The sequence below is a fragment of the Rhododendron vialii genome, chromosome 3a, assembly GCF_030253575.1.
Source record: "Rhododendron vialii isolate Sample 1 chromosome 3a, ASM3025357v1".
Lineage (NCBI taxonomy): Eukaryota > Viridiplantae > Streptophyta > Magnoliopsida > Ericales > Ericaceae > Rhododendron > Rhododendron vialii.
Window position 1 is genome coordinate 31,381,641 of NC_080559.1, and position 21,670 is coordinate 31,403,310.

Here is a 21,670-nt window from a genome sequence, read left to right on the forward strand (position 1 = left end):
TATAGTTAAAAAAAAGTAATCCTGAATATAATATTTGTATTATGGATTAGTATGTCGTTTGCAAAATACATTTCGTAATTAGTTCCCGAACACTAATTGTAATCTTAATGAATTTTTTGCTTTACGACCTTTCAACGAGCAACCTAAGACTCATTATTTAGTTTCAGGACTCTCTTAGGGTGTTCATTGAAAGGCCTTGGAGCCAAAAATTTATTACGACCATTTAGGATGAAATGATCAGAAAAATAACATCTTTGCACTGGTTCAAACGGATTAAAAATTGAAACACTTATTTTCGTAATTATATTTTTTAATCTATAAAGGACAAAAAAAGAAAAAAAAACAGTGGGATAAACATGATCAATTGAAACACTTTTTTTCTCTCAATTACTTTACAAAGCCTAGAATTAGACTTGAACCTATTATTAAAAAGAAAAAAAAATTCAAACCGGAAAGAAAGAAAATGAAATAAAATGAAAAAAAAAACTGGAAAAGAAAAAAAAAAAAGAAGAAAAGAAGCAGAAAGTGGAAAAAAAGAAAAGGGAGAGAGAGAGAGAGAGAGAGAGAGAGAGGGAGAGGGGGGCGGGAGAGAGAGAGAGAGAGAGAGAGGGGGGGCGGGGGTAAACTGGGAAAGGGAGGTGGGGCCGGGGGGGGGGGGGTGTGTCAGGGGGGGGGGGAGTAGCAATTTACGTAGAGAATATAGAAACAGAGAAATGGTGGCTTGTCCGATCGCCGGGGTTTGAAGTCGAGCTTTGGTAAGCTGCGGTTGGTTTGCGCCCAACACAATTAACCGGAGTCGATTCTTGGGATCGGACCGAGTAAATTAATTTTATGTGCGGTAACGTGTTTTTGACCGGACCGAAATGGAAATCGTAGCCGAGATGAAAGGAATGACATGCTTTTGATCGCACCGAAAAAAAAATTATAGTTTAGATGTGAGTAAATTGGTTTAGACACCTAACCGTCCGAAAAGGAGAAAAAAAAAAAAGAAAAAAAGTTGAGCCTGGTAGGGGGATTTTTTTTTAGGGGGCTGACAGTCGAGGCCTCACTGTCCCGAGATATCGGTTGTTTCTTTTCAACGGGGTGGGGATATGGGTTTGACTACACGTCGTCTTCTTTCTTTTTGTAACGCCCCGATTTCTCAAGGGATTTCGGAAACATTAACCCTAAAATATATTGAATTTTACAAACTATTAGGCCCTTATTTATCCTTATACAAAAATTACAATTTCAAAATAATACAAAAATCTACGTACATTTACTTAATAAAAGCAACTCCAGAGCGACTCTAATTTTGACACGAATTCCAAGCAACATTGGCCCAGACTTCGTTCCAGGAGTCCCACCTGTATCAACTTCTCCACTGTGGAATCCTGCACACTCTGGCAAATTGAACGCCGAAGCAAACGATTTGCCAGGATACAAACGTATCCTGAGTGATAATTCACTAAGTAGAAATCCTAAAACCCAATACCACAATATGCAGATCAACAATATAATAATTCATAATACACCGAAGGTACAAAATAATAACACATCGTCTTTTTCTTTACTATCCATCATCTTATATGTAATCTAAGGATTCTCTCCGCGAGATCCTTTCCTCCCACATCCACTAACTACAATCGTCTCATGGGTCCACCCTTCCTCTTGCTTGTCCTGCACCAGGGTCCTAGGTGAGCGCATCTAAGTTATGTACCGAGTATGTTCTCACTTAAGACCATAACAGGAGGATTGAGTCATCCCATGACGTATCGTACATTAGGGTCGGACATCCACTACCCCACGCTAACTATAATCGTCTCATGGGACCCATTCTCTTTCTCAAAGAGAAACTTTCCATGACGTATCATACATTAACGTCTCATTAACTATAATCGTCTCATGGGACCCATTCTCTTCCTCGAAGAGAAACTTCCCATGACGTATCATACGTTAGCGTCACAACACCGGGCCCCTCAGGTAACCCATTTCAACACAGGGCCCCATAGGTTACCCTTGCCATCACCATGGCTCAAATCACAATCCACACAATCACACTTCCAACACTTTATCAATTTCCATTTACTTAATATCGTCTACATGAGTCACTACTCGTAACCACCCAGGGAACCTATTTGTCCAATCTACATCCACAACAAAATATCACACGGTTCAACATTTCAACTAAAAGTACTAACACATAACCATGCGATAAAATTAATCCTGTCATAGAATTAATCATGCGAGTAACAAAATAATATTCAGTCAAACAATTAATTACTACACTTAAAATTAAGTCTATTTCTCTCATTTAGAAATTTTATAAAACATTTCTACTATTTAAACATTTTCTTTAACTCTCATACTATTTATAGATTTTACAAACTAATTTTTTTTATTGAAAAAAATACTTATTGCAAAATTTAGTATTTACTAACTATATTAAATATTAATATGAGATTTTTATAACAACAAAATTATGAGAGGCTATTCTAGTTAATATTTATTAAAGTTAAAGATTAACTAATATATAATCTAAAATATTTCTTGCTTACAATCTAAATAAATTTTTACTAATAAAATATTCTTGTTAATATTTCATAAATATTTATCTACCCCAATAATTTATTAAACACGTAAACGTCCACTCAAATACAAATTAACAATGTATCATCAATAATAATTTCACAATCAAACATTTGTTAAACGATCATAAATTTTCACAGGGTGTAACACTAATCATTACAGCACAACCAGACTAAATTTTAATATAAACAGGACTAAAAATAAATTAACAATTTAACAGCAGATCATCATCTTCAATAAACTTTAAATCTAAGTAACTCCATTAAAATGCAGATAAAGGTTTTGGGTTTTCGGAAAGCTACCTCAAACGCGATTCTAAGTTCGGATAAGTGTTATGCGGTGTCCGTAGATCGCCATGGTGGTTTTGAAATCTCGAGGCAGCGTGCGGCGGCACTCCGACAGGGCCCGCAGCAGCGGTGTATCCACGAAACTCACAACTCTCTCTCTCTCTCTCTCTCTCTCTCTCTCTCTCTCTCTATTCTAGACTCAACAATATAATTGGGAGTAAAATAATATACTGGTGTTCAATTTGCGGATTGTGTGGATATGTATAATGAGAGAGAATAAAGTAGTGAGAAGGTGAGAGGATAAGTGTAAAAGTGGTGGAATGAGGAAGGAGCGTGATACTGATAATGATAAAAAGATAGGGGACAAATGCTACATTTGGGGGGTTTCAATTCTAATGTATGTGGACGCATGTATGTACAGGGTGAGAATGTATCTGGACGCTTTTATGTATAGGATGAGAGATAGAGAAGTGGAGAGTTAGTTTGAATAGAGTTCTACTTAGGGTTTAGATAGGAAAGATAAGAGATGAATATGAATCACTGATTTCCTGTATATCTAAAGTTTAAATACATATCTTATACAATAATGCAAATAATATCAATTATACACATAATAATATATTTTAATTATTCAATCTAATTAATTATTGAATTAGAAATTTAACAATATAAATTTGTATTAAAAAAAATTGGGTCAAAAATCCGGGTCGTTACACTTTTCACTGCCTAAAATGTGTTTTCAAAGGGAAATTTTTTTAGTGCCGAACGGTATCACGCAATGTCCGTTCATGCGTCACAGCCGTCCATTTCGTTTTTAAACAGCTCAGATTTAAAAAGGGAAAATAAAAATGCTAGAGGCACATCGGGTGTGGCACACCTTAGCCACATCCCTCTCACATACAAGTGGGGCTCCACTTGTATGTGAGAGGGAGTGGGCTTCACTTATATGTGAGAGGGGTGTGGCTGCGATGTGTCACACTTGATGTGTCCTTAGCACCTCTCGAAAGAAAATGAGAAAGAAAGTGTTGGGATGAGAGGAGAGAGAGAGTTTCAATCCGAGCTGTTCAAAAGTGTATCGGATGGCTCGGATGCGCCGAACGAGTACCACGTGGAATATACCCGCTCGGCATTGAAAAATCTCTCATTTTCAAGGCAGCGTGTTACAATAAGTTTGGAACCACACTCAATCAAACACCCGTTAACACACTTGCACTTACCATTGTAAAATACTAACTACTTTTTTGTTAGTGAAAACAAGATGATAAAATATTAAAAAAAAAATATTAGTGGAAACAATATGATAAAATGCTGAAACTTTTTTGTTTGTGAAAACGCGATGATAAAATATATTAAGTTTTTAGTATTTTTTGTTAGTGAAAATGAGGCTTGAATGTGTAGGGTGTGTGAAGCCCATATACTCCCTCCGTCCTATTTTTATTGTTCATTTTCGTTTTTCGTGCCGTTCTTTCAATTCTTATATCTCCCAATCTATAATATTTTTTATAATTTGAAAACTTTGTATTATAGATATAATCGAAAACTATCAAACAAGATTCATATTGCATATTTTTAGAGATTCATATTGAAAGATACAAGTGTTGAAAGAACGGCACAAAAAACAAAAATGGACTATAAAAATGGGACGGATGGAGTATTAATGAGTATAAGTTCGTAAATAGGTGTGTATACTGTATTGGGGTGTGATTCTACCATTTTTCTGTATGTTATATTACTCATACTCACCCCATCCCATTTTAAATGTTCACGTTTCTATTTTGGAATGTCCCAAGACAAGTGTCCATTTTCTAAAAATAACTATCAAAACATGCCAAACTTTCAATTTTACTCCTAAAAAGTATCATTTCCTTCTTAATTGATTTGACTGTTTTTGATATTCATGTCATTTTTAGATCGACAATATCTTTCAATTTATAGTATTTTTCATGATTTTAAAAACTTTGTATAATAAAACTAATTGTAATATATCAAAGGGCAAATTTTCGTAATCGTCCCTGTAGTTTTACGGTTGTCTCACTTTCGTCCCTCTAATTTCAAAGTGCTCTAATTTCATCCCTGTAGTTTGTTTTACGTTCCAAATTGGTAAAATCGTTAACACCGTTAACGAAACTAACGGAAAAAAAAAAAAATAAAGTGTTCCAATTTTCAATCCGTTTGAACCGGTGAGAAGATCTTATTTTTTTGATCATTTTATCCTAAATGGTCATAATGAATTTTTGGCTCTAAGGCCTTTCAACGAGCACCCGAAGACTCCTTATTTAGTTTCAGGGCTCTCTTAGAGTCCTCATTGAAAGGCCTTAGAGCCAAAAATCCATTATGATCATTTAAAATAAAATGATCAGAAAAATAAGATATTTGCACCAGTTCAAACGGATTGAAAATTGGAACATTTTTTTTTCCCGTTAGTTTCGTTAATGGTGTTAACGATTTTACCAATTTAGAACGTAAAAAAAAATTACAGGGACGAAATTGGAGCACTTTGAAACTAGAGGGACGAAAGTGAGACAACCGTAAAACTACAGGGATGACTACGAAAATTTGCCCTATATCAAACAATATTCATATTATGTATTTTTTGAGATCCGTATTGAAAAATATAAGTAATTTAAATACATATAATTAACTTAACAAATTTTAAGGTCAATTTTGAAAATCTAGAGCAAAAATTTTGACTTCTTAAAAAGCTCATATTTCCATAGGGAATACTTAAATTTGGATGGATGGAGTATTATTTGGAAGTCTAATCAAAGCCGTTGGTATGGTTTTATTGAGGTTCGAGAATTGAGTTGGAGACTTGGAGGGCACTGTTGGTATTCCGTAGCAGCATATATAATGAATGAGTATTATTTGCCAGCGAAGCTCTAACCGCTATTTGCGGGAGAATAACGAGCGCATGTGCTGACCGCCACCGGCTCCTGCACGTCAAATACGTAAATGTTTTATTATTAGGGTACTAAAATGGAGAATTTTTTGGGTGCCGAGCGAATGCCACGTAGTGCTATCCGTCGGGCGTCGGCGATCTCAGCCGTCCAAATGTGTTTTGAACGGCCCAGACTTATTCCCACTCTTTTCCTTCACCCGACCACTCTCACTCCTCTTTTTCTCTCTCTAAAATCCAAACCGTCAAAAAGTTTAGATGGTTAGGATCACCGGCGCACATGGTACCGCCCAACATCCAAAAACTTCTCATTAAGATATCACCAAACCACTAATGTTTTACTCTTTTTCTGGAAAGGATGCCCATGTGCTTCGCTTTCGAATTCCTTTTCCACTGATAATCATGTTTCTGCATCATCTAGCCAGGTATTACCATTTGCCGATGCACTTGCCTAGTTATGTCGTGAAGTTATCAAGCTCTGAGAGAACTTGCTTGCTAAAAGAATAAGCTATCGGACTTACCGACCAAGTTAACTTTTTTTTTGTGGCGTCGAGCGATGAAGGACTTGCTTGCTAAAAGTGAGGCACAAGAAGTTCGTTGACACATCAAGCTATGAAAGATTTTTTTTTTTTGGCTTAAAAAGAGGCTCACTACGCAATCACAAAGAATCATCATTGTCTTCTTGATCTGGAATTGTCAGTCACGTGATGATTGAGATCACCTGTGTTTGTACAAAGAAAATGGCCCACATATCTCTCTTTCGCCTAACTAAGCAATTCACATAAATTACACTGCAAAAGAATACCAAGTAGTAACTCCTCTTCTAGCATTTGCAGCCATGATACCCTAACGTGATAGAAGAGTAACCGAAAACCATTCTTCTAGATTCTTTCATCACCCGGGCTTGTGAGGTTGGCACGCCTGCAATCACAAGTGCACAGGCTTCTAGATTCTTTCACCACCCGCTGGGATCTCTGAGTGTGAAGCTTGATGTTCACCAACTTACCAGCCATCTGTTCACACCAGCAAAACAACGGTAAATCATTATATGCGTATAAAAACGCCAACAAACGAAGTTATCCTTTTTCTTGACAAGCATAAAGCTCATTGATCCATTTGCACTGTGACTCTAGTAAAGACGGAAAATGGACCACCAATTCAACTTTTAGGACAACTACAGTAACTCTGGTCCATAAGGAGCAACTCAAATATGCAGTATTTCTACAATCCCCCCAAACATGAACTGTATGTGTTCTATATAGATAGAAAAGGATAGATTGCAGTACTTCCCGAAAATATTATGACATTAGCATTTGGCTGTGTTGCTGTCAAATTGCCAAAAAAGAATATCAAGATATCATCATGACAAATCCTACTATTAGGCTATTAGCTACATCAGAGGTATCTGGAGCTGCACCAAGTAGCCACAATTAGTGATTGCCCTGTCCACAAGAGCAGAGCTCATGTGGGGCAAAGGTCTAATATGTATCACCATCACAATCTAACGGAAACAACATCCGTACAATAGAGCCCATCACAATACTTGTACAAAGTTATGAAGCCCACAGATGGACTCGGATTTAACTAACGCCGTGAAATCCTACTGTACCTTTTCTATCCGTCACAGCGTCAGTTTAGGTGTTTTGATTGTGTGGTCACAGAGGCATTGACTTGGAGAAGTACAACAGTGTGTCAACTGTCAACTTCTCTTCATCTCTTGTTCCCCAGAGACAAACAAATAAAACAAGGTCTCTGATTGATATTTTGAAAGATGTAAAGTTTGTGTGTAGAATACGTGTAACGTTAGTCTATCTAATTTTCCTCCAAACGGACAAAGCAGAAGTCCTTGACTACTCCAGAAAGAAGGCCTTCCCAACAGGTTTGTAATAAAATTTAAAAGTGCAAAAAATATAATAAAAGTTTATAATAACAGTCAATCAAGAAACTAGAAGCCAGTGATGGTCAAACCAAATTCATTTATTCAAAGGTCTTCTTAGAACATATTAACTGAATCAAACTCCAGATAAATGTACACAGGGGAGAGAAGCAAACCATTCGCCAAACCAAATCTTCAGGACCCAAAGGTTGAGCAGGATGGGAGTACAAGAAATGTCTTGAGTACTGAGAAAGGATAAATAATAATAGAATCAGTCCTCTACTTGTGTGTGCATTACAGAATAATTCAGTAAACAAAACATTCATATAAGACTGGTGACAAAAGGAGCACCAGGAAAGAAAAAAGTTTCCAAAAACACATTCATAGTAAATTAAATCGAACTGTATACAGTTGCACCAAATAAATAATTGGCTGGAACCATAAAGTTCTAGCTGCACATTACCCAGACAATGATTTAGCACACAACACAAGAACCGTTGTAAACATTTTGGTTCCAAAGAGCTACAAACCTTAGCTAGATTCGTTCTCATTTCTCTGATCTGAGAAGGACTAATACTTCTAAGGAATGTTAAAAGCCAGCCCGGCTGCACAGCATCACTGGAGGAAACAAACAGAGCTATCTGCATTACCAAACAAACCAAAACCAATTAAAACCAAGGGTTCACATCGTACATTGGAAAATCCTGTTTACTGCTCTGGCACATTCTACCAATCGTGAAGCACAACCTAAAAACGTGTAAGAGTTAGACCTTCATAAAGCATCAACAAAAGCAGATTCTGCCAACATGAGGGTTGATACAATTCACGCAAAACTTTCCAATATAACCGGATTTTTCTCTACATATGCAAAAGAACCTCAAACTTTATCATCACTATCTTTTCCTTTATTCTTTATTTTCCATAGGATCCTGATCTGAAAAGATGCATCGAACAAAGAAACTAACAGAAAATCTTAACGACGAGATACAAACCTTCCGATAATCAAGTATTCCTTCAAAAGGAAGCTCTAGTTCATCACTAACTATAACAGGGATGCACCCACTCACAATAGCATCAAACAATCGGGCAGATGACGGAGTATCGCCAGCTGGACTTAGGCAAAAGATGGACCTGACACCAAAAGGAAAATTACTTAAGAGTGAACCAGCAAACCTACAGTCTGAAACAGAATTCATAACGTCTTTTGTAATTTACTTGCGCATGCCATCCTGAGCCGCTTGTTTGCCTGCTTCTCCAGCCGTCCCTTCTTCTATTTGGACACCCTCAGTACCACTAAGCTCAGCCCCAAGTTTAGAACGTATTTTTCCTCCCTGAAAGTGAAACAAGATAGATTAAGAACCAATGAAAGGACACACAAAATAAGCACAAGCCAATCAGATGTCAGAACTGTCAAAACAATCAACGAAATCCTTTGCTCTTAATCGAAAGGAAAAATCACTGACTATGATCTCTGACATTGCTCTACTAAGCACTCAAATTACACAATCATACTTTGTATGCCCACATGATGAACTGAAAGGACAAACCACTGGATATGGATCTTCTCATACAATGGCTTTTAGGGTTAATTTAAACTACTCAAATTGCAAAAATCTAATTTGGTCCTGTCATTTTTGTTTCAATTTCATATTTCTCCATTCAAAGAGATGAAACAAATCACCTAGTTATGAGAAAATGATCAGCTCAATCTTTTACTATGACTGCATTGAAAATACTCCTAATGACAAGTGTACAAACTCCACAAAGACAACCTCCAATGCGGTGGCATTGCTGAGGCTCACCAAATGATACATCTAACACTCTTTAAACTCTCTAACAAGGATCTCATATAGGCCACGCCCAATACCAATCTTGTTATCATACCGCCATTATGCTTAAAAATAAAGTCACATCTAGCTTCTTCATATCATTCCTCTGAGAAAGTCCCATTTGTTGGCCTTCAAAAGAAAAGTTGCCATCTTTTTGGCCTACATGTGTGCTATTCAATTTTTCCAGAACGAAACAAAGCAAACTCTCATCAAGTACTTATTAAAGATTCACTGCAAGTCTACAACTGTCTCTGAATATTGCCAGAACATCATATGACGTGATCTTTGATTCCACATCTAAATAACTGACCAGGATTATCTTTAACTTTCCAAAACAATCACTTAAATGAATCAAAATAGACAAATGGTATTTCACTTCTTAGTCTGGACCAAAACTCTTACAGCATTTCTTTTAAGCCTCCCTCGGAAAAATAAGAGTGTCTTTCTGTTGGTTTCACTTTCGGACAAGCATTTTGGATCACACAAATGAACATTGGGGACATATGGAAGTATCAAGTCTTTCTCAAGTGAAACTTGCCCAGGCTTGTACCTGAAAGTTATTACTTCAATTAGTCATCAGCAGCCAAAAAATACGTGACATTATACATATCCATTGAAACTTGATTCAGATACTAACCAGTTCCCTGTGGAGTCCATATCTGGTAACAGCCAAATTGCATTCTTCATATATCTGCGAACAGACTTGAAAGACCAGGGATGATGAACTGGAAGTATATGGTCTCTTCCTTCAGATCGCTTCCATGCGGGCTGATCTGTTACCCACTTCAAAGCTTCCTATGAGATTATTGAAAAGTAAATCAGATCTTTACAACACGCAACAAAATAAATTGTACATCAAGTATTACAGCTATATCATAAGAAAGATTTTAACAAAAGCCTACTAGAACCAAAAACTGAAATACTTTACTTATTCTTTTGTTTTTCTATAAGCACTGGAAGAGAACATAACAATGTAAATAGATAAAGTAAAAATCAGGAATTCACTCACACCCTATAAAGTGCCTTGCATTGCTGCTTCTCCATCAAGAAAAAGCTGATGGTTGTGAAAATTGGAATGTAGAAGAGGTCTGCCTCCTCCTGACGATGAACTCTTACAACATTTTTCAGAAGCCTTTCAGATTCCGGTGCAATCAAGTCCGTCCACAGCCAATAGTCAATAGAATGCTGCATAAACAATAAGATAAAAATGATTTTTAACTTCAGATGGAAGCAAATGTGGATTAATTACAATAGCAACTCACATAGAGGCAAGAAAGGCTACATTTAGATGTTATCCAAGAGGACACGTTTGGCTAATTTCTGTAAAATGATATCAACTAAAAAACTGGAACAAAAAGGAATGGCTCATAAGTTCATAACAAAGTGCATATAAAGTCAGGTTAACAATAGTGATTTCAAAAGGCAAAAAGAGAATTGGCTGTTGGGGGTCAAAGGTCACACATGCAGTACCCAGACACAGAGATGTAACTAGGTTTGGCCCGCTCCAAGGAGAAATCACTCAAATTCGAAACAAAATGGAGTTTTATGCGTAAACTCTCTCTCTCTCGCCCTCTCCCCCATAAGTCCATACAGAAAGATCCATATAAATAGGCGAAGCAGAAGGAGAAAAGGCCGGAGGCACTCTAGCCTCCGTCAACGAGCGGGTAGCAGCAGATGGCACCGAATGGCACAGGTTTGGCAGGTTGACTGATAGCTGGAGACCCATGTGCTATCTCTCCATGTCCTCTCACTCCTCTCATACTTGGGAGGTAAATCAACAAACTGGTACCTACCACAACTACATGTTGTTTAGTGAGTTCGTGGAACCTAACACAAAATGTTGGAGATATGAATACAGAAGAAAAAGAAAACAAAAGCACAATCTTAAAGGAACATTGGATTTATGTGGGTTCATCCATGAAGGCTTCGGCCACGATAGTTGCAGCAGTTTCACTATGATAAAGAAGAACTACGGAATGCACTCCTCTCCCTACAGTGTACACAGCCAGGTGTAGAATATCCTACTATTCCCTTTGTTATTAGATTCAAGAGACATGCCTTGCTATACCATACTATCAGGCTCCACACACCATAACAATATCAACGAACTTAAACTTTTCAAAATCCAAATTCTGGAATGACACTATAGTAATCTCTAAATGTCCTGGATTTTTCTCAAATCCCATAGCTCAAGGAAATTTCTTACCAGCCTGAGAAAATAGATTAAAAACACACAAAGCATTTGCAAGTAGCTCGAGACTCGTTAAGGGCTCATTTAGTAAACAAGCTGAACACTGGTTAACTGTAGCTCGACTCATATGTATGCACTCGCCTTATTTATAGAGGCTCGTTTAGTACTCGAACCAAGCTCAAGCTCTTAAATACCAATCGAGCTCGAATATTTGGCCTCGACTAACTCACTAAATTTAAACTAACCGAGCTCTGTCACTTTAAAGCTCATCCTAACTAACTACTCAAAGGCATTAAAATCACGAATGAAACTAAATTCACAAAACGCATCGACTTAAAATTCAATCAATCAATGGACCCACAGGAATTTTCTTTTATCGGCAAATGCACAGGATTTTTACCACAGGCCCAATCAAACAGCTAACAATAAGGAAATAATGTTAAGAAATAGATTCAGAAGATGTCAAGAATCATGCCTGTTCGATCAGACGATGCACAGGGCTACCATTCGAAGTGAGATTCGACGTCTCTCTGTACGTATTCCAAAACAACGTCAGCAGATCGTACGTGAACTTCTTCGGCATCTCGTAAACGTAAACCCTAAGAGGAGGAAAAAGCGGATCGCCGTAGAGCCTTTCGGTCTCTGTTTTCCAAATCATATCGTCCAGCTTCGTCACGCCTTGTTCGCTCGCTGAAGCCACGGTGTCATCCAATAGAGCGCGAGGTTCTTGGGCGAGGAATTTCTCGAGGGAGGCGACGAAGGAGTAGTCGGCGCTGGGGTTAGAGTTTGGGGAGGACCGGAGCGGAAGGGAATCGGAAGGAGATGTGAAGAAGGAGATGGTGTAGAAGAGGAGAGAGAGGGGTAGGAGAGAGAGGAGGAAAAGGAGGAGTCGAGATCTGGTGCGGGGTGTTATGGAGGAGGAATGTTTTCCGGCCATTTTTGGAGAGAGAGAGATGGAGAGAAGAGTGATGGAGTTCTTAAGAAACAGAAACAGAAACAGAAACAGAAACAGAAACACTGCGTGGCTTGTTACTTGGAAAGCGGGAAACAGAACCACGCTTCTATTATAAGCGGCCAATTGTAAATCCACGCGGCCAAATGTAGTTCGTAGCGGCCAAGACACATGAAACAAACGATATTCGCGAATGGTAATCACGCTTTCAGTAATTAGCGTCTAGTTGTAATTACACGCGGCCAAGTGTAGTTCATAGCGGCCAAGACACATGTAAACACACGAGATTTGCGTATGGTAATCACGCTTTCAATAATTGGCGGCTAGTTGTAATTACACGCAACCAAATGTAATTATAAGCGGCCAAATGTAGTTCGTCACGGCTAAGACGCATGTAAATACACGAGATTCACAAATGGTAATCACGCTTTCAATAATTTGCGGCCAATTGTAATTACACGCGGCCAAGTGTATTTATAAGCGGCCAAGTGTATTTTATCGCGGCCAAGATGCATGTAAACACACGAAATTCGCAAATGGTAATCGCGCTTTCAATAATTGGCGGCCAATTGTAATTACACGCGGCCAAGTGTAATTATAAGCGGTCAGGTGTAATTCATTCCGGCCAAGAAGCTGTAAACATACGAGATTCGTGAATGGTAATCAAGCTTTATTCAATAATTTGCGGCCAGTTGTAATTCCACGCGGCCAGGAGTAATTCGTCGCAGCCAAAAGGCATGCAAACACACGAGATTCGTGAACGATAATCACGCTTTCAATAATGCAGTTCTTCCTATAAGTGTAGAAACAAAAACAATAACACATGAGGCTTGTGACCGCAAAATTTTGCTCCTGGCCGCCAACTTTTGCAACGACATCATTTGGGTTAATGAGAACTCGCATTCCTAAAACACGATGTGAAAAATGTAAACTGTGGCCGCAAATTTTTGCTCATGGACGGGGATTTTTAGTACCTGGCTGCAAACTTTTGCCTAACGATGGTGTTTGGATTAATGAGAACTTGTATTTCTGAAACACGAGTTTATTCATGCATGGATACCCGCTGGTCCACTACCCAAGATAAGAGCTTTCAACTGCTTAGCGACGACGCCATTTTCGAGATAACAGGAACCAAACTCTCGTCTTTGGAATGCGATTTAAGTGTGAGCTCCAATTACTTTTTCGGTGCCCTCTCCTCTCCAACTCACCATCTGTAAAGTTTTTCATACTTTTTTTTTTTTTTTTTGAAGCTTAACAGTTCGGGGTTGATCTGAAGTAGTCTATGTTTGGAATGTTCGTAATCTTGGGTGAATTAGGATTTGATTATTACAATAACGAATTATATACCTCCGGTATGAATTAGTTCAGGAGAGATTTGCCATGCCAAACACAATTGATAATTCACATTTACCATCTTATGCTGAAAGATTCAAGATTTCTCCCCTTCCATTGGTGATAAATGGTAGCAGCTGGGACAGTTCGCACAAGGACTGTAAAAATAAAATCCATTACCCTTCATATTATGTCATAAGACTCATAACCAGTCCAGCTCTTGCATCAGACTTCCAGGTGGTTTGGCAATATTGTTCTTGGTGAGCATATGACTCCAGACTTAGAAAGAGAAAGGGCATGAAAAGAATAAGTTAGAGTGATTCTCCATACTCCCAGAGCATAAGACACAATCAGCATTATCAATGATCCCCCACACCTACACTCTGTCTTTTGCAGATAAGCTTGCTAAGATAGCCAACCATCAAATAACAGACATCTAGGAGCTGCATGTTGAAACCAAACCAGATTGCACGAAAAAACATCGGGGGAAGGACTTCTCAGACCCTGCCAAGCAGATTTAACGGATAATTAGTCAGTTGCACTTAAAAATCCAAAGAACTGAGTCCTCATGATCGGACAACAGGGTTTCTAGTTCTATCCCAGTGCCAAGCATTATCTCGGATGATAGAAGCCACCTTAGAGGAGTGAGATCTAAGTCAATTGTAATCTAATCTATCTCCAAACCAAGCCTTGAGACGGCCAAGAGGGTGAAAGTGTTCAAACCATTACCCACAACAGTTTTAACCCAAACCTGAACCTTTTGTTGCAGATTAAAGATCTTCCTAATGGTCCATAAAGCATTAGAAGGAATGTTCATAGACCACACACACTGGTTTTTGATCAGGTAAGTATGGATCCATCTGATCCTGTTTTGCTAGCAATGGCCCAAAGCAGCTTAGACACAGCAGACATATTCCACACCCTGGCCCCATTCGTTTTTGGATTTTGCATTTGTAGGTATTAAGTGTAAAAAGAAATAGAGTAATGATTAAAAATAGAGGTAATGATTATCCTACATAAAAATATCAATTGTTTACCCAAGTTAGGCGGTTCAATAAAAGGACTCTAAAAAACAGCAGAGCTATTAGCTTGAACACAATGTATGATTAGCTATGCAGCACTTCAGTATAATTTACTCCCTCCTTCCCATATTGTTAATCCACTATTCTATTTTTGGATGCCCTAAAACATAAGTCCTCTTTGAAAAGTCAAAATCATTTTGTATATCCAACCTGGATAAATAAATAAAAAAAACCCAAATGATATTTTCATATAAAACCCAAAGGCACTGAACAAACATCCATGGCAACTTTGACTCAAGCGCAACTTCTAAAAATTGCATTAGACCTCCAAACACGTCCACAAGTTGTCCCACCGAATCCCAAGCATGTTCGACTGAGATAATATAACAGAAAGGATATATTTACACGTTTTTGACACTTTGTCCAGGCAGGGCGCAGCATGTCATGTAGGTATCCCAAGCACGTCCGACAGGAATATATGAGAGCAGTAGATGTGTCTATACATAGTGAATGAGGATAAACGTTTCCCTTAAACATAACAGAATACAGTGGACTTTAGGTTGTTTAGTACCAAAATGTGAGATAAACTTGTCAGGTACTTAGGCAATTCTCATTGTATTCTTGTTCGGTCAAGACTTTTCAGTAAGGTAAAGTTTCAACAGCTTGATCGTTGGAAAACCAAGTGATCCATGGAGCCTAGCTCAATCAACTCAAATAACATAACAAGCTGAGTCCGAATACAAATGCTGATCTCGCAACCCTAAATATGGCTTTGCTCTGTTCATTTGCATCACCATATTCGTTGTCTCAATCCATGTTTGATGTTTCCTACTGTTTCATTTGGTTCCAAGTTTTTTTAATGATTCTAGAATGTATTTTACCTTGTTCTCAGAATCTGAGAACTATTTGAAAAATCATTTGAGATTGTGTCAGACTCAAGTATGCTACATATGCATCTGCCACAAACACAAAATGTCGTGCCTATTCGTCACAAACAAGTTCGAAAGCCACCTGCTCTCCAGACATTTCCTCTTTCCACTGATTCTGATATTTTTGGAATAACAGAATAAATTGCTTTGCAGATCAAGAGACAGATCCGGAGGAAATAGCTTCAAAATAACATCATCGGTGAAGTTCTCATGTACACATTTTCTCATAAGCAAACGTAGGCAAGCCAAAACCTACAATCAGAATATGCATAGCTTTAAATATGCCAAAGCTGGTAAAAAAGGTCAAAAGCAAGAAAGTTGCTAAATGGACTACAGAGCTTGGAAGAAAAAACAAGAATATAAGGAAAACTAGCAAAACTTGCTAAGTAACCCATGGCCTGAATTTTCCAGTTGAAATTTAACAATATACGGCACCTGGTGCAACCCAAGTATACGGACATTGTACAAACATAATAACAGAAGAAATTCAAAGCGACCTGATCATTCCAAAAATTTCCTTCTTCTTTCTTTCTTATTGGTCTAAAGTTTGTATGTGTGTGTCCAATGTTAGCCTGAATAAAGCGGGTAGCTGCCCCACTGCCCATGAAACTCCCAACCCCAGTAACGGAGAGATTCAATCCCAAGCCTATGGAATTACTATTAAGAGACTACCAGCTAAAGTAGGTAACATCTTCTCCATAACGCTATTCATCAGAAGAAAAAAGAGAATTTATGTACGAGGGAAAACATGTTACAAAAGAACTCAGCAAAACCATTGACATGAAACTACAACCCATAAACACCGTCCCCTTCCCTGGAACAATATATGCAAGGAGGCAGTAAAGCCTTAACATGTAACCAGATCATTTCACACCCTTCAACAAACCTCCTTTCCTTTTCTGCCCAGATGCAAAAAAACAGGATGAAAGGAACCCAGATACCGATAGGGTTTCTCTTCCTAGCAACTTAGCAAAGCACATGATAAAAATTCTTATGCTTTCCTCAAAGCCTTAGGAAAACCCACCGTATATTAAATACAAAAGAAGAATGACTCTCTGTCTCTTTTTCTTTTTTCTTATAACTCAGGTATCCAGGTCAGTTTACACACACCTCAACTAATCTAGGGGACTAATCCCACCGTCCACTAGCGGGAAGCCCACTTAAATGTTCTTTTAACAGTTAAATCCCCAACCTTAACAGGCAAGATATGACAAAATGAGCTTTCATCTCAGGCTGAATTCCAGCAAAAAGTTGGTGCTCTTATCAAGGTTAGGCCTGAGCCCCGAGTACAGATAGAAATCATCCATCATAGACGATCAGTTGGAAAGAGGTAATCAGCACCACAGAGAACAAACAAATCTGTCAGCAAAGACAAGGTGAGACAAAATGGATCTATTTTACTAGAGGAGTTATTTGGAAAAGAAATCCTCCGTTAGAAACTATACATAACAGCTAATTAATTTAAAAGACAATTTAAAAAAGGATTGAGAACATCCATAGTCATGAACGATATCGAAGCCGTGGAGAGCACTCATCTTTGGGGTGGGCTTACTAAGCAAAAATTGTCCCAATTAGCTGGAAAAAAAAGGGTTCAAACAAGAATCATCCACAAGCCACATAAGATCAGACATGTACCATTGCGAAAACAACACATAAACTGTTCATAATGTTCGTTTCTGTATATAGCTCCCCAAGCAATTACCTAGCCAATTCAGACACAAATCCCTGAAACGACGTGCATGGACAAATGCAAGTGAAAGCACGAAAACGTATGAAAGAGAAAGAAAAAAGAGAATATCCCGGTCCTGTCCACAATGGTTATGAAATCGCAAGCACCAAACTAAACCCGTCGCTCCTAAACCATTCAGCAATCCAATCCAACAACAGAAGTGTGTTTCATACAAGAGAGAAGCTCAAAATGAGATCAGGTCATCTTTAGTGGGTTGCGGCTTCTTTGAGGTGTCCTGCCCCGATTCAGATGTGCCGCTGGATTTCGTGCCAAAAATCATCTCATCGAGATCATCCATCATCTCATCGTTGTGCCCTGCAGGCCCAGCAGCCCGAGAAGTTGCTGATTTTCTGATGAGGGCATCTTCTTTCCCAAAATGGGGTGAATCATCGGGCTCCACGGCTACAGGAATCATAGCAGGCTCGGGCTCCCGATGAACGACAGAAGGTTTCTTCAAATCTTCATACCTCGAGATGACTTTCTGGATTTCATCGTTCACGTTCAAGGCTTCAAAAAGTAAGGCTTCGTTGTCCCCTGCAGTCTCAATGATTCTCTGGACAGTATACTGGGACCGATGACACTGATGTACAAGTGTGGTTGTCAAGTCGTCCTGCCAACAGAAATCAGCAGAAATAAGAGAGTAAGCAGAAACAGAGACATTCACCCATAGTTCGGCTGGACCAAGGATCAAAATTTCATTTCAATTTGTTGCTTCGGTTAGCTAGGAAAAGGAAAAGTTTTCGAAACATGTTTGGCAACGTCAAAAACACAAATAGAAATGTCAAAGCATTTTGGGGTCGCATGAGATGATGTTGGATTTTCATGATAAGAATCAAAACAACTCAAAGTGGACAATTTTTAGTCAATCTAGAAGATCTACAACATAAAACATGAGGGGTAGACCTCATTCAGTACTTACGTTGCCAAACACATTTTTTTCAATGTACAAAACCAAACAAGAATCACTCATTTCTTTTGCATTCAATGTTTCACCATGAATATTCATCGCAAGAAAAGGGAACACTCTTTCAACAGTGGCAGTGTGACTGCTACAATTGATGAAAATATAATCAAGAAAAGTACCGAGGAAAAGGGTGAGTTTTTTTTTTTTTTATCAGAAAAAAGGGTGAGTTAGGGTATATACCATACTAAAGACTTGAAAACAAGAGAGAGTGACTGGGTCGAAGTTTCAATTTTTTATTTTGTGGTAACCCAAGTATTTTAGAACAAAGAGTAGAAATGTCTAGAGCATTCCCTTTGGATACAAACATCACAAAGAGCTAAAGAGTATCTCAAATCCTATGAAGTCGCCTATCTATTGACAAGTTTGGTGGCAAGCCTTTCCCCACAAGCACTGCTAGGAAAGTTGCTTGGACTGCTATGTCAATTATATATGGCAGGAAATGAATCATAGGGTCTTTGGAGGTACTCCTAGAGTTCCTAATCTCTTATTGAATCACATCAAGTTTGATATTAGGAGAAAGGCAGAAGAAAGAGAATTCAAGAAGAGAAGAAATGAGATCCTTGTAAGCTAAGCATCACGTGCCGAGAACAAAGATGGCTCTTACCTAAATTTTGTTTTATCAAACAATTAACCCAATGCTGACTGAATAGCCCTGGAACTTGGTCAATCAACATCTTCCAATATAGGAATGGTAAAAGACAAGGCCGAGAAAACATCAACATCATGCACATTGACTATAGTTTTTTGTTTTTTTTAACAGCCACAAGTAACTATAGTTGACAGGCTAATAATGTGAACCAATAATGTTAGACATGAAAACAACTAGTTGGGGGTTTAAACGAACCCAATACGCAACTGACCCCTAAAAGATCTCACAAGACCATGTTGCCACATCAAGTAAAACCACTTCCACTTATAATACCTTTCAAGAAGATAACACAGCCGCAGATGACACTCTGGGCTAAAATGAAGTTCTAGACATCAGTAAAATGAAATACATTTATAACATGATAAATGAAATACCTCTAGAGCATCTTGTTGGGGCGAAGAGGACAAAACTGATGTTAGAAGCTCAATACTGTTTCGAGCCACATCAAATGCTTCCTTTGTTTGTTCAGCTGAAAAGGTTTGTGCAGGAATCTCATGGTCAAGTTGTTGAGCAAGATTAGGACTGGATTCTGAAGCCGAGACTGAACGAGGAGGAGTAAATATAGGAGCCAAACTCTCATTATCACGGCCAGGGAACCGTATGCCCCTTGATTTCAAACTCTAAAACACAAGAGTAATAAGTACGGAAGGTTAAATGTAATATCCATAGCTTCTGCCAAAGAATAAACAAATAAAACCATTTCATTTAAAGCTTAAAAAAGTACACAGCAACCCACTCGTTAGTTCTACTACACATCAAAAGTCATTCTTTCTTTTACCTCCAAGAATTCCTGGCTATCATTTTACTAAGATCGTTTTCAAAACCTTTTTTAACTTCTATTCAGTCAATCAATCACCAATTTTGTGCGCAACAGTGAAAGAGATAAGCAATGGTAACTGGCATTTAGTGAACATGGAGCCAAATTTAACAGTGGGGTACCTTGTATGTCTCTTCATAAACAGGCAAATACCGCAGCTCATCAGAAGACTCCCCCCAAGCTTCAATCAGTGTCAGAGCCTTGTTCCTGTTGTTAACAACAGTCTGGGGGTCATCAATCAACTTCACCATCTCATCCAACACCCGCTCCGCCGCAACCTCCGAGAATGCCTTCTCACAATTCTTAACTAGAGTTTCAAGTAACACCATAGCCAAGTACTGAACCCTAGGGCTCTTCAACATGATCCTTTTCTTTATTCCACGGATCAAATCAACGCTGTTGATCCTGTCATGATTCACCATGTCACAAAGTTCAAGGTTAGTGGCCCAATCAGGCTCGTCCAGCGTTTCAGCTGTTGCGTCCTCAACAACCTTATCAACCTGATTCGGGCCTTGGACTAGCTCCTTCACTTTGAAACTCATCGAGGTCATCCCAGCACTCATCTTGCGACCAACCTCAGCTCCACCAATCTTCAAGCGCTCACCCAAAGCGCTAAGTTTCTCCATCAAATTGTCACTCATCTTTGACACCTAAATTATATAGCACTCCCACAATCACTCAAATTCTTTAGTTTTTACACCTGAACCCTAGAAACGAGTCAAAAGATAAACAAAAATTAGGCAAAATCCAGCAGTGATGCGTAATCACCACAAGTATAGACGATTATGTAAACCAAAAGTCTATATAACAAAGTGTTCAACTGAAAAGCACCCCAAAAACCCTAGATATAAATCGCACGAGAAACCAGAATCAGGCAAATTCCAACCCTTGATGCGTAATCTCCAAGATTAAAATCATATCAGATTATTCACATCAAAACCATAATTTTCTTAAAAAGTCAAATCAACCCTACTCTCTCTTTCTTCGATCGAATCCCTAGGTTCCTCAATTACACTCAGAACAACATGAAAAACCCAAGTGAAAAAACAACAGATTCGTCAACAATTCAAGAAACCCATGAGACAAACTCAAATTGACTCTTGAAATAAAGCAGTCCGAAAAACAAAAAAATACACACAAATACTAGATAACAACCGGTATGAGTAAGCAAACATGGTGGTCGGATCAAAAGAAAGTATTGCGATTTTCGTCAAAATCAACGGTTACGATCGGGAAAAACGAAAAGGAGCGTCGAATGGGGTACCTGGAATTGAAGTTTGGGAAAATGTAGGAATTGGTTGGCGCTCAAGGCGCAAGACGCGGCCCAAGTAAGCTTTCCTATGTTGGTCGGCGTCGGAGTCTCTCCTCGAAAAGTCGTCTCCTGGTTTACACCTTTACCAACCTCTGTGTAATATACCCAGCTCTAGGAAAAAAGTATTTTTATTTTATTTTTTTGTTTGTTACAGTAGTACAGTAAAAAACACGCTCAAAAAAATAAATAAATATAAATACTGATTTCAATAGCTGTGGGACCCTGTGGTTGGTTTAAAAGTGCGTCAGCGCTGCATCGTTGGTGATGGAGCTTCAGAATTTTCACTGTCGTAGGATGAGTTATCATTCATCTCCGCC

General features: G+C 38.4%; 2 protein-coding genes across 8 annotated transcripts; both read right to left on the reverse strand.

The window, feature by feature from the left end:
* Window positions 1-6,398: 6,398 nt before the first annotated feature.
* On the reverse strand, window positions 6,399-12,645 carry LOC131319950 (probable arabinosyltransferase ARAD1). Of its 5 annotated transcripts, XM_058350423.1 has the most exons (10): window positions 12,123-12,620; window positions 10,468-10,641; window positions 10,094-10,251; window positions 9,859-10,006; window positions 8,843-8,958; window positions 8,620-8,758; window positions 8,158-8,268; window positions 7,804-7,872; window positions 6,694-6,764; window positions 6,399-6,629 (listed from the first exon to the last, which is right to left on the reverse strand). In XM_058350423.1, exons 1-10 carry the CDS (start codon window positions 12,582-12,584, stop codon window positions 6,575-6,577), a joined length of 1,503 nt encoding a protein of 500 aa, XP_058206406.1. In that variant the 5' UTR covers window positions 12,585-12,620; the 3' UTR covers window positions 6,399-6,574. The 5 variants fall into 5 exon arrangements, with proteins under 5 accessions (XP_058206406.1, XP_058206405.1, XP_058206408.1 ...); XM_058350422.1 differs by having other exon boundaries at window positions 6,399-6,764; window positions 12,123-12,645; XM_058350425.1 differs by lacking the exon at window positions 7,804-7,872.
* Window positions 12,646-17,540: 4,895 nt separating this feature from the next.
* LOC131319951 (TOM1-like protein 1) lies at window positions 17,541-21,487 on the reverse strand. 3 transcript variants are annotated; one of them, XM_058350428.1, is made up of 4 exons: window positions 21,306-21,487; window positions 20,164-20,748; window positions 19,599-19,844; window positions 17,541-18,221 (listed from the first exon to the last, which is right to left on the reverse strand). In XM_058350428.1, exons 2-4 carry the CDS (start codon window positions 20,680-20,682, stop codon window positions 17,796-17,798), a joined length of 1,191 nt encoding a protein of 396 aa, XP_058206411.1. In that variant the 5' UTR covers window positions 20,683-20,748; window positions 21,306-21,487; the 3' UTR covers window positions 17,541-17,795. The 3 variants fall into 3 exon arrangements, with proteins under 3 accessions (XP_058206411.1, XP_058206413.1, XP_058206412.1); XM_058350430.1 differs by lacking the exon at window positions 21,306-21,487 and adding an exon at window positions 21,197-21,214; XM_058350429.1 differs by lacking the exon at window positions 21,306-21,487 and adding an exon at window positions 20,873-21,138.
* Window positions 21,488-21,670: the final 183 nt, after the last annotated feature.